The sequence below is a fragment of the Engraulis encrasicolus genome, chromosome 10 (genome assembly GCF_034702125.1).
Source record: "Engraulis encrasicolus isolate BLACKSEA-1 chromosome 10, IST_EnEncr_1.0, whole genome shotgun sequence".
Lineage (NCBI taxonomy): Eukaryota > Metazoa > Chordata > Actinopteri > Clupeiformes > Engraulidae > Engraulis > Engraulis encrasicolus.
In genome coordinates this window covers 7,214,279-7,226,336 of record NC_085866.1, presented here as the reverse complement: position 1 = coordinate 7,226,336, position 12,058 = coordinate 7,214,279, and the positions used below count along the sequence as shown (strand labels likewise).

The 12,058-nt window shown below is 46.1% G+C and overlaps 1 protein-coding gene across 1 annotated transcript in view; it reads right to left on the bottom strand.

Annotated features, from left to right (window-relative positions):
* Positions 1-1,434: 1,434 nt before the first annotated feature.
* Positions 1,435-12,058, bottom strand: part of camkvl (CaM kinase-like vesicle-associated, like) — a 95,716-nt gene continuing 85,092 nt past the window's right edge. The window contains exons 6-12 of the mRNA XM_063207792.1: positions 11,314-11,434; positions 9,205-9,280; positions 8,069-8,205; positions 6,162-6,240; positions 5,678-5,765; positions 3,124-3,291; positions 1,435-2,925 (exon numbers count right to left, since the gene is read on the bottom strand). Coding sequence (XP_063063862.1) covers positions 1,486-2,925; positions 3,124-3,291; positions 5,678-5,765; positions 6,162-6,240; positions 8,069-8,205; positions 9,205-9,280; positions 11,314-11,434 — 2,109 coding nt within the window. The 3' untranslated portion in view covers positions 1,435-1,485. The remainder of the gene's footprint in view (positions 2,926-3,123; positions 3,292-5,677; positions 5,766-6,161; positions 6,241-8,068; positions 8,206-9,204; positions 9,281-11,313; positions 11,435-12,058) is intronic.

Sequence of the window (12,058 nt, the reverse complement as noted above, 5' to 3'; positions counted from 1 at the left end):
ACAGTTACAATGTAAGATATAATAAGATATACAAGATAAATTATGATATATGAAACAAGGGGACCTTATTCACAAAATATTTACAGGTAATACCCTATTATGTACTCAGATTATGCAACTTTCCTTGTGTACAGTTTACATGTCACAATTTAAAATATCTCAATAATATGGCAAAGGTACAGAGATTTTATATATACAACAACTTATGGTTGGTAGGCATAGGCCTACCTTGTGGTAGAAAGCCAAATTTGCCGCTTAAGCTGTGACACAGGCCTTCCTTCATTGTACGTTCAAATTGAAACACAACAAAGACTGGGAAAGTGTCAAGACATTAATACACCATTTGCTTGGGGGGGAAAAGTGGCAGGATCCTAAAGGACGAATGACACTAAGAAAGAAACGGTGTTTAAAAAAATAAATAAATAAAATCCCTCACATCAACAACCAACTGGATCTGCATCCCTGTGGTCCTCAGCAGGGTTGGATGATGTGACACATGATGTCATTACCGTACAAAGCTCTAAATAAATAATAAATCCCTCTAAAAAAAAAAGTCAAATCTCATTTGCAAACATCACTGACCCTTTGGACCTAAATACAGTATATGTTACAGCATATATGTGCAGCAATGGCTGGCTGAAAAACAACTCAGTGCTGACAGAAAAAGATCTGAATATAACATCTGTATATACTCAGCAATGTTGAGCATTTCTTAGATAAAACAGATTCGCAACTCAACTAATACTGTAGGTCTTGAAGAGTGTATTGTTCAGTGATGGGCATAATGGATTCGTTAGTTACAATCCAGTGCCACATATTCCACATGACCTTGTTTTACCTGTCCATATCAACCAGGTGATCCATAGAGGTAGAAAATAACACTAGAGGTGACCCCGCCCCCCTTTTTACGGCAATCTGTAGCGGCCATTATCTGTAGGTAGATCAGAGAAATGGAAATTAACGGAGAAGGCGATTCACCTCTGTCAAAAATGGCTTAATCATGTGAAAATATCCATCAACACACTATACAAGGACAATAGTTGAAGTGCTAACTACGTACATAAAATATATAATTAGATTTTTTAATGTATTTTATCGACTCATATGATTTAAGTAGATATTTAGCCTTACATTTCAAATCTGGTCTTCGATTAATGTGTTACTTCATATTCACACAGTTTTAGTCAATTTTTTGACAGGGGTGGGCATGTTCTCCATTGACTTGCATTGACTGAAGGTGCCTACACTTCCTACGGAAGTTGGGAAGCTCCATGTGCGATTTCCCAGTGCTGTCGCAAATTGCCGTGTCACCTCTAGTGTTATTTTCTACCTCTATGAGGTGATCATTCAAGCCATCCAATCACCTGGTTGAATTGGACAGGCAACACCAGGGTATTTGGAATACGTGACACTGGATTGCACCTGAATGAGTCCATTTTGCCCATCCTCTCTCACTGTGTTCATGTCATCGACCAGCTAAGACCTTCATAAGCCTCTTCCAGACATCCCTCCGTGCGGGTGCGGGTGCTGGTGCGGCGACTGGCCCGACCTCGATCCTCCTCGCTGCCCATCTCGGCCATCTTGCTCTGGTGGTGCTGGCATGGGCTGCTGCACGTAGCCGCCCTGCACGTGGTGGTGCGCTGCCGTGGCCGTGGGCGGGGCGGGAGGCGGGTACGAGGGAGGAGGGATGGTCAGGTGCGGCAGGTTGGGCGGCATGGGCGGGCGCGGGGTGGTGGGCAGCGGCGGAGGGGTGGTGGAGGTGGAGGAGGAGGGGTGGTGGTGGTAGGAGCGCGGGCGGCAGGAGGGCGAGGACTGGGCGCTCCTGGCCCTGCTGCTGGGCAGCGTCGCCGTGGTCGTCATGGTCTCGGGGCAGTCGCTGATCTGCTCCAGCAGCGAGGGCATGTCGCCCTCGATCTTCTCCAGCACCGCCGCCATCTGCTTCTCGATCTGCTCGATCACGCTGTCCATCTGCCAGTCGGTGGCAACGCCCACGCCCATGCCCATCCCCGTGCCCGCGCCCGCACGTGCGCCGCCGCACGGATCCAAGGTGCTGTACAGGCCCCCTCTGCCGGAGTACGGCGAACAGTAAGGGTTACTGTAGCCCGAGGCGCCACCTCCGCCTCCTCCGCCTCCTCCGAGCTCCTGGCTGTACAGCGGCTTGACGTGGCGTCCTAAGCTGGCCGTGCTCCCCAGGCCCATGTAGGGACTCTGGAGCTGCTGCGTGGCGGCCTGCAGCATGGCGTCGGTGGAGCGACTGCCCCCTACGCCCTGATCCCTCATGACGACGCGAGGCAACGCTGCCGCTGCTTCTGCCGCCGGTGGAGGCGCGGTCACCACCACCACGGACCTCTCTGCCACCGCGTCCGGGACCTGAGTTTGGCACCAGCTCCCTGGGGACATCTCCTGCCTCTTCCCTCCTACCTGCACCTCCTGAGCGTGAGCGTGTCCCTCCTGCGCGCCTCCCGATGCTCCCTGGTTGGTGATGTTGGTGTCGGTGGGCGTTGCTTTCGTCTCAGGAACTCCTCCAGGGTCCATGGTGAGATTTGCCGCCATTTTGCGGCGTGTCAGGGTGTCGGGGGAGGACGCAGGTTTCTTCTTCTCCACATTGCTTGGGGTTGGCGAGTGAGCGTCTGGCGTCTTCTGCAGCGGGAGTTTTACTGCCGCCGAGGACTCTGGGATCACCGGGGGTTCCGGCGTGCCGCCAGGTGACTTGTTGTTCGCCGCCTCTCCTCCATGCCCTAAGCTGGCGGCTATTTTACGAGCGCCCTCCCCTACCGGTTTCCTAGCTGCTGCTTTGTCTAGCTCCTCCATCTGCGGCGTTTTCACAGAGGGGGCGGCTGGGTGGGCCTGGGGCTGGTGCTGTGCCTGGGGCTGGTGCTGTGTCTGGGGTTGGGGCTGGTGCTGTGCCTGGGGCTGGTGCTGGGGCTGGGTGACCGGTTCTGCTGTGGCTGAGGGCGAGATGCCCACTGAAGGTGAGACGGGTATCAGGCCTACTCGGATGGTCTGCTGCTCTGCACTTCCAGCAGTCATCCCAACTCCCCTCTCCTCCTCCTCCTCCTCCTCCTCCTCTTCGTCCTCCTCCTCCTCGTCCTCCTCCGGCTGCTCCAGGGGCCGGGTCTCCACGGTGACGCTGACGGTGGGGACGGTCATCGTGGCGTCCGTGTCGGGGCTCTCTCCGTCCGGGCTGCTGTCCAGAGCCGCCTCCGTCATGTCGTCCGCCGTGGCGTCCGAGGCCCCCGCCAGCTCCGTGTTCCGGAGCCGCTGCATGAAGGTGGTGACGCGGATCGCTTTCTGGAAAGACGTACGGTACGTACACGGGCACACAGAGGGAGACAACAATGCACATAGTAAGGAGCAGGGCTTGGCACTGGCACCTGCCAACCGGCCAAATGCTGGTAAAACTTGGCTGTGGCTAGTAACAATTACAGTGCCACTAGCCAATTTGGCGGGTAGCTTGACATATCAGAATAGCATATATTCTGCATTTTACACCTTGTGCATCAATTGTTTCTATTTGAGTTCAAGAAAAAGATCAGTTACTCAGTTTCTATTTGTTTAAATTATTTCCATGCACTCATCTGCTTGCTTTAACACCTCATCTTCTGAGGTTAGATGAACAGTGTCATGATGAAGGAAAAAAAAATCAAATGTGTGGCTAGTAGAATAGCTGGATGGCTAGTGACTCAGGGAAACCACTAGCCACATGGCAGGCAAGCGAAAACGTTAGGTAAGGAGACGTAGTCATAGTAATGGCGGTACAAAACATGCTAGGAAACATGTTATGAAAATATCCAAGGCACTCTTCTTCTTGGTTAAAAACACTTTTAATAAACGTAGCTAGTTCATAGTGGAACTGGTTAAAATAGCCAGCATGTTTCAGCCAACAATGGCCTTCATCAGGGCTTTAAAACACTGCATGTTTTACTTGTCTATGATTGAGGGGATACGTAGATTTCATCAACTGAATTCAGAAAACTATTTTTACCAGGCAAACTAATGCATACATTTCAAGAGAGATAGTATGGTTACAAATTAACCGAGAACTAAGCACACAGATAACTTCTTCTTAGAGTTAACATGTTAAAGCTGAAATGTGGTTAGTTGCATAGGTCTCATCTGTCATTAATAAATGGGCATAAGATGATGGACCCAGTGTAAGTGGCTCATGCATGGACTGATCACTATGACTATGTATGTCTATTGCAACCTTATGTCAACTCATCACCAATACATCTTCATCATTGTATCTCTACTTCTCCACACACGCACGCAAGCACGCACGCACACACGCCCACACACACTAACATTAACACGTTAACACATACAGACACACAAACAAAACACAAGACACACCAGTACCCAACCAACGACACAAATAAATACAAAAACAGACTGAAAAACTAAATTACAGGCACGCACCAAAACCACAAGAACTTCAACAAAGAAACACACACACTCGCGCGCACACACACACACACACACACACACACACACACACACACACACACACACACACACACACACACACACACACACACACACACACACACACACACACACACACACACACACACACACACACACACAGAGACACCACTTGGTTATACTATATAATATCTGAGATTGAACAGGGTTAGGAAAACAGGATCTGTTAATCTTATTTAAGGAGAGCATGAATGGTGTATGTATGGATCAGCCGTCATGATGACCAGTAGAGGGGGCTAGAGAGTTATGACTGCTGGAGTGGGGCAGAGGAGAGGAGGGCAGCTAAGCGGTGGGCTTTTGTGAAGACAGCAGGAGGCTGGTATGATGAGAAGAAGACACGCTTTTCCACAGTGCGACTTGACCTGATGAGCGTATGCTCTACCTACGTATGCTACTGGCTCTATGCATATGAACTCAAAAGGGTGATAATGTTTGCAGGTTTGGAGGGTTTTTGGTGGTCAAGTCGGAGTTATGTAGGTTTTTTTTTGGTGTGGAAATAGTCATGTCTGTCTGGCTCCGTGCTGTCTCACAGAGAACCACTGTACCTTAAGTTCCTGGATGACACATGCAAGGGGAAAGGAGAGCAGCACAATATAATCGTCATCATCATTACCATCATTGTTACCATGATTGTTACCACTACCACCACCATCACCACGACCACGACCACCACCACCATTATCATCATCATAACAATAATCATCATCATCATTGTCATCATCATCATCATCATCATCATCATCATCATCATCATCACCTCCACCACCACCGCCACCACCATCATCATCATCATCATCATCATCATGTGCGTCAACATAATCATACCAGTAATATTATTTCAAGAATCTGCAATGGTACACAGAACTCACTTCTTATTGCAAGATTCATGAAGTTACAATTTCACAACAAGGACATGCAGCACTCACATACAGTACACGTTAATGTTTTATACTACATGTAGACCTTACTGCATAAGCAGGACTGGAATGGGGTAGAAATAGGGCCTGGGCACTTTTGGCATAATTAGAGGTAGATTTTTTTATTTTTACATTTCTGAAAATAGGGGCCCACAAGGGTGCGGGGCCCACCGGGGCCCACCCGGGCCAATCCAGCATTGCGCATAAGTAAAGACTAAATGTAATTTAATTGAATGTTAAATGTTTTGCGGTTGAGCACTACAGTTGTTTCTTACCCTCCACTTGGCTTTGGCAAAGTTCTTCTCAAACTGGGCACATACTCCATCTTTTAGATTCTTCTCAGAGGCTCCATTGCCAGCAATCCTTTCATGCAAGAAAAAAACACCATCAGATTCAGCCAGAGTCCCGCAGTTCGTCAGTAACAGTGTGTGTGTGTGCGTTTGTGTGTGTGTGTGTGTGGATGCTGTGTTCTTCTCACCACTCGTGCCATAAGGCGTCCTATATATGTGTGTGTGTGTGTGTGTGTGTGTGTGTGTGTGTGTGTGTGTGTGTGTGTGTGTGTGTGTGTGTGTGTGTGTGTGTGTGTGTGTGTGTGTGTGTGTGTGTGCGCGCGTGCGTGCGTGCGTGTATGGATGCTGTGTTCTTCTCACCACTCGTGCCATAAGGCGTCCTATATGCGTGCGTGCGTGCGTGCGTGCGTGCGTGCGTGCGTGCGTGCGTGCGTGCGTGCGTGCGTGTGTGTGGATCCTGTGTTCTTACCACTCGTGCCATAAGGCGTCCTGGGCTGTTATCCTCAACATCTGGTCAATGTCCATCAGTCTGCACACGAGCTCTTTAGCTGAAAACGGAAAGGAAAAAAAAACAAAAAAAACACAGAAAACAAAATGCTGGAGTGAAAATAACAGCATGCGCCTCCGGCACCTTGGGGAGAAGGCATAATAATTAGCAAAGATGTCTGGAAAGCAAAGTGCTGCTCTACGTGTAGACTGGAGTATGTTCAGCTAATACAGTGGTTCTCAACCTTTTTTGAACAAACGGCCCCTTGAACTCATCACAAGCCTCCCAACGCCCCCTTGACCTCATCATAAGCCTGACAATACCCCCCTTAGTATTGAAAAATAAAATAGACTAATGCAACTCAATGGTAACTAAGCCCCGCCCCTACTCAGCTGCATCCTTCTCAACGCCCCTCTAGGGCTCCCCAACGCCCCCAGGGGGGCTGTACTGCCCCCGTTGAGAAACACTAAGCTAATAGTTGCACCCATATGATAGAGCCGTGTATAAAGAGAGTAACAACAATTGTGAACGTTCACAGCACTGCCGTGGGAGGTGAATAAACGATGAGAGAGTCCACTTCAACCTGGATTTTTGGTAACACTTTATTTTAGGGATACATCTATTAGCACTAATACATACAATGTCTCTGTATACGTAATTTATAAGGCATGTACAAAGCCAAATCAAACATTTGTTAGGCATGTATTCGCAAATGTCTTGTTCATGCACAATAAGGGATTTATTAACAATTTAACCTTAGTAAGGACCTAGTAGGCCTTAGCGTTTGCTTAGTACATGCCTTACAAGTTACTTATGCAGGCATTAACATTGTATGTATTAGTGCTAATAGATGTATCCCTAAAATAACGTGTTACCAGATTCTTTGCTCCCACTTGTTTTATTTTGCCATGAATTGTCGGATAGTGGACTGTAAAACATACTATTTCCGGGTGATCCCTACACCCTCCTCCACTGCAGGTGTTACCAGATTGATACTGAGGAACAGGTTCACCCCCCAGACCCCTGTCATTCATCACAAAACCAGGGATGTTTTCTACAGACACTATACTACATATTTGTTTTTGTGGCCGGGCGTCATGTTCAATTCCTCCCGACCCACAACATCCCTAGCCTGATTATCATCGACTTTCAAATCTCTTCGAGACTTGGTCTGATATGACAAAGAGTATAACAATTAACATTTCCCAAGGGGCATGGTTGACCCGCCTCCCTTGGGTTGCTACTGGTTGTTTGCTTCCCGACAAAGTGGGAGGAATTCCAGATTTTTCAGGAGCTCAGAAATGATATTTGTATTGCTCCTGGCCTGATTAGAAGCAATGCTGAAGGTGTTGCGTCACTAGGAGGGCGCGGCCTGACTACAACCTCCCTGGACTGACTATTCAGACCTCCCTTATTCAGCCACTTGTGTCTGTGAAGCAAAGTCCGTATAGGCCTATACTCTCAGGCTACCGTGTGAAGACCAGGGTTGTATAAAGTAGAAGTAGAAGTACTCTTACAGGGGGGCGCTGTGGCGCAGCGCGCTAAGCCCCCACATTTGGGCTTGCATGCCCACCCTCGGGGACCCCGGTTCGAGTCCGGCCGGGGTCATTTCCCGATCCTCCCCTGTCTCTCTGCCCCATTCGCTTCCTGTCACCATCTTCAACTGTCCTGTCAAATAAAGGCATAAAACCCCCTAAAAAATATATATAAAAAAAGAAGTACTCTTTACAGATGTAACTACAACCCTAGTGGTATGATATTTGTAAAAAAAATAATTTGACTTCTACTTTATACAACTCTGGTGAAGACTATAGTAATTATATAGCATGATTTGCATCCATATGACCGGCAGAGACATCAGAGCTCCCCACTGTGGTCATCGAGTGTACCTGCAGGAGATATTTCATCCCAGTACGGCGAGTCAAACTCAAACTCTCCACCCACGATACGACAGAAGATGATGCGGTTGTGCATGTCTGTGTTCTCGTCCTCTGTTTCATCATAAAAGGGCGGGTTTCCAGACAACCTGGACATTTAGCGGAAACACAGGAAGGTCAATGGAGAAGGTGTGGTGGCAACGAGGAACTTTACCACGTACAAAAGACAATGACAAGCACAGAACTGATGCCATAAACCCATTGTGATATTCTTCCAGTCTGAACCAACCTTGCGAAACCAAAGTGGGTTAAAAAGAGCACATGCAATGGCACATAACAATCACATCGCATCCTTTTAGTGCTGACTTGAGCAAAATAATGGTGAACTGTTTAGAATTGAAGAGGAGGTTCCGTCATGGCTCAGACAGTACAGTAGGGCACAGCACTATTATTCTGGGGACCCGGGTTCGATTCTGGCCCGATTTCCCGATCCTCCTCCATCTCTCTCTCCCACTCACTTCCTGTCATCATCTCATACTGCCCTATCAAATAAAGGCATAAATACATTCTTGTTTTGTTTTTTTAAGAGTTGAAAAGGGGAGAGGAGCAAGTAAAGACTCTCCTCTTTCGTGACTATCTACTAGACTAATGTTTGAGCTGCCCTAGCCCCAGGCCAGACTCTTGACCTGATGTGTAGGCTATGTACTGTATGTTTGTGTGTACTGTACTATACAAAAAAACCCACTAACCCTTCTTTGCATCTGCACTTGTTCTTTTGTATATTTCCTGTGCACTTTTGTATCTGATAGTGATGCTGGCTATGATTATGTTGTTAGTCACTTAAGTTATAAAGCATCTGCCAAATGTAATGTAATGTAATGTAAAGGAACATGGGGCATCCGTGGCCTAGTGGTTAGAGAGTTGGTCTTTCAATCTAGGGGTTGCTGGTTCGAATCCCCCCTGACCACTATATCTCTATCCATGGCTGAAGTGCCATTGAGCAAGGCACCTAACCCCACATTGCTCCAGGGACTGTAACCAATACCCTGAACAATAATAGTTGTAAGTTGATTTGAATAAATGAAAGTACGTAATGTAATGTAATGTAATGTAAAGGAGGACCCCGTGAAGTCCCGTGTGGCACTCACAGTATGTACATGATGACTCCGATGGCCCAGCAGTCGACTGGCCTTCCGTATCGATGGCGCGCCACCACCTCAGGGGCTGGAGACAGACAACATGACAACACACACAGGGTTGCCAGATGAGGCTGATAATTTCCAGCCCAAAAAATGCTCAAAACCCGCCTAGAAGCACAAAATCCCGCCCAATTCTATTGATTTCTATGGCAAAAATTGGGCGGGTTTTTCTGCAGAATGTCATCTTTACTTGCACACGGCCATCCTCAGCAGCCCAATTGTGCGGGAAACAGCCCAATCTGGCAACGCTGGACACGCATGAAAACACATTCAGGACGAAAAGAGGGAATATCCATCCACACGCCACAAAGTGCTACAAAGGCAAAGTCCAGTAACTCGCCTACATATTTTGTCAAAATTAAAATTTAGACTGAAAATGGTCTTATCTTTTGACAAAGCCTTATGGTATAAATGTCCCTTTTTTGTGGTGTGTGCGCAGTGCACCTCACACTTCTTAAACATGAAAACACAGCACACACTAAACTCCACCTCCACCTTCTGGTTTTGAAATGTCCACTTCTTCCACATGATTTTAATCACAGTTTATAATAATAAAATATCCCCCTTCTGTTTTTTTTTGTTTTACTCCATATATCTCAATTTAAATCACTATAAGATTATGTGCATCTACCCTGCAGCATTTTATACAGGTGGGTAGCTACGGCCTACACGTCTTTCCACCATGGAGCACAACAACACTTACTTTAGAAAGTAATTATTACCCTGCCAGAAAATTTGAAAAACTATTTTCTGACACTATCTAATCCAGGTGCAAACAGACCAGTAGCACAGATGGTTTGGCTAAGTACCTGTAGTTAAATCACCTTTTAATTGCACTGGGAGAGGGATACGGAGGATAAAACACGCTCTTTACAAAGGGCAAGGCAAGGGCACAAGATCATACCATGGAGCAGAACTCTTAGCCTACTTTACAAAGCAATAACCCTGCCAGATATTTTAAAACTGTTTGGTACTCTCAATGGGTGCACCTGATCCAGATCGTGACTCAGGTAGCAAACAGACCATGGCACAGGTGGTTTGGCAAAGTAGCCTAGTTGAACCACTTTTAAGTGGACTGCCAGAGGGGAAATGAAGAATGTGCACTTTTCAAAGGCTGGCAGACAAGGCCTCAAAAAACTTTAGAAAGTTATTAACCCTGACTGATGTTTGATGTAGGCCTAAAGTGTGCTTTCTAGCCCATTTGGTCGATCTGCAAACAGATCGTCTGACAGGTGGTCTGGCTAACTGGTTAAAACACCTGTTAACTGCATGCCAGAGGTAGACTATAAACTAGATGAATCCTATCGTCAGATTTCTTTTTTTTTTGCTCTCAATGCCTGTGGGGCATGACCGGAATTTTTTTTCCTACCTAAACTCAGCATCTGCTCCTCTGACACTCGATTTGCTAGCATTCTATTACCAGGCGTATGAGGTGAAAACTCAACTCTATCTTTCAAACTGAGCCCCTCAAACACTGAAATTCAACATTTACACACTGAAAAGTCATGAACTTGAATTACCAAGGTAACTATGAGGTGAAAACTCAACTCTTTCTTTCAAATTGAGCCCCTCAAACACTGTAACTCAACATTTACACAGTACACACTGAAAAGTCCTGAACTTGAATTACCAAGGTATGGGGTGAAAACTCAACTCTTTCTTTCAAATTGAGCCCCTCAAACACTGTAACTCAACATTTACACAATACACACTGACAAAGTCATGAACTTGAATTACCAAGGTATGGGGTGAAAACTCAACTCTTTCTTTCAAATTGAGCCCCTCAAACACTGTAACTCAACATTTACACAATACACACTGACAAAGTCATGAACTTGAATTACCAAGGTATGGGGTGAAAACTCAACTCTTTCTTTCAAATTGAGCCCCTCAAACACTGTAACTCAACATTTACACAATACACACTGACAAAGTCATGAACTTGAATTACCAAGGTATGGGGTGAAAACTCAACTCTTTCTTTCAAATTGAGCCCCTCAAACACTGTAACTCAACATTTACACAATACACACTGACAAAGTCATGAACTTGAATTACCAAGGTATTCCGGCGTTCCGCAGGGTTCTGTGAGGGAGCCGTTCTCAAACCTGGACAAGTAGAAGTCCCGCAACACCACCTTGTTGTGGTTGTTTTCATTGTAATACATCAGGTTTTCCAGCTGATGAGAGGAAAACAAACAGAAAACCATGCACACCAATCTTTAGTGTAAACAAAAAACCCAGGTTGGGTAACTTACACCATATAGGCCTACTGAAAAAGTGCTGCTAGAACCAACTTCAAAAAAATTGAAGGCAATATGATGCAGGATCTTCTTTATATTGTTTTCACTGAATAACACAAGAACACAGTTGAAGAACAGGCCAGTGTTCAGTACAACAGATGTACAAATGCACTGTCTATGAAGTTGGTTCTATGCGTCACTAGGCTACAGTATGCAGTCGAGTAGGCTACATGCCAAACATCAATTCATGACAAAATTAAATCCTACCATTCAGTAGATAGTAAAGCTAGCACATTTAACATTTAATATAGTGATGTAATGTAGATAAACGTCTGGTATTTGATGCTTAAATGCTATTTCAGTCCTGAGCCAGCCGCAGCAATCCCAAATATGCTTTCCAGAATATTGCAGCACACGCTGGCATCTCCAAAACCAGACGAATAAATTTGAGCAAATGCTTTGCCTACTCAAAAACAAACACCAATAAAAGAAGGATCAGCTCCCCAATCCAAATGCCTTTCAAAATCACTGTTTAACTTTCAGGAGGGAAGGAGAATATTA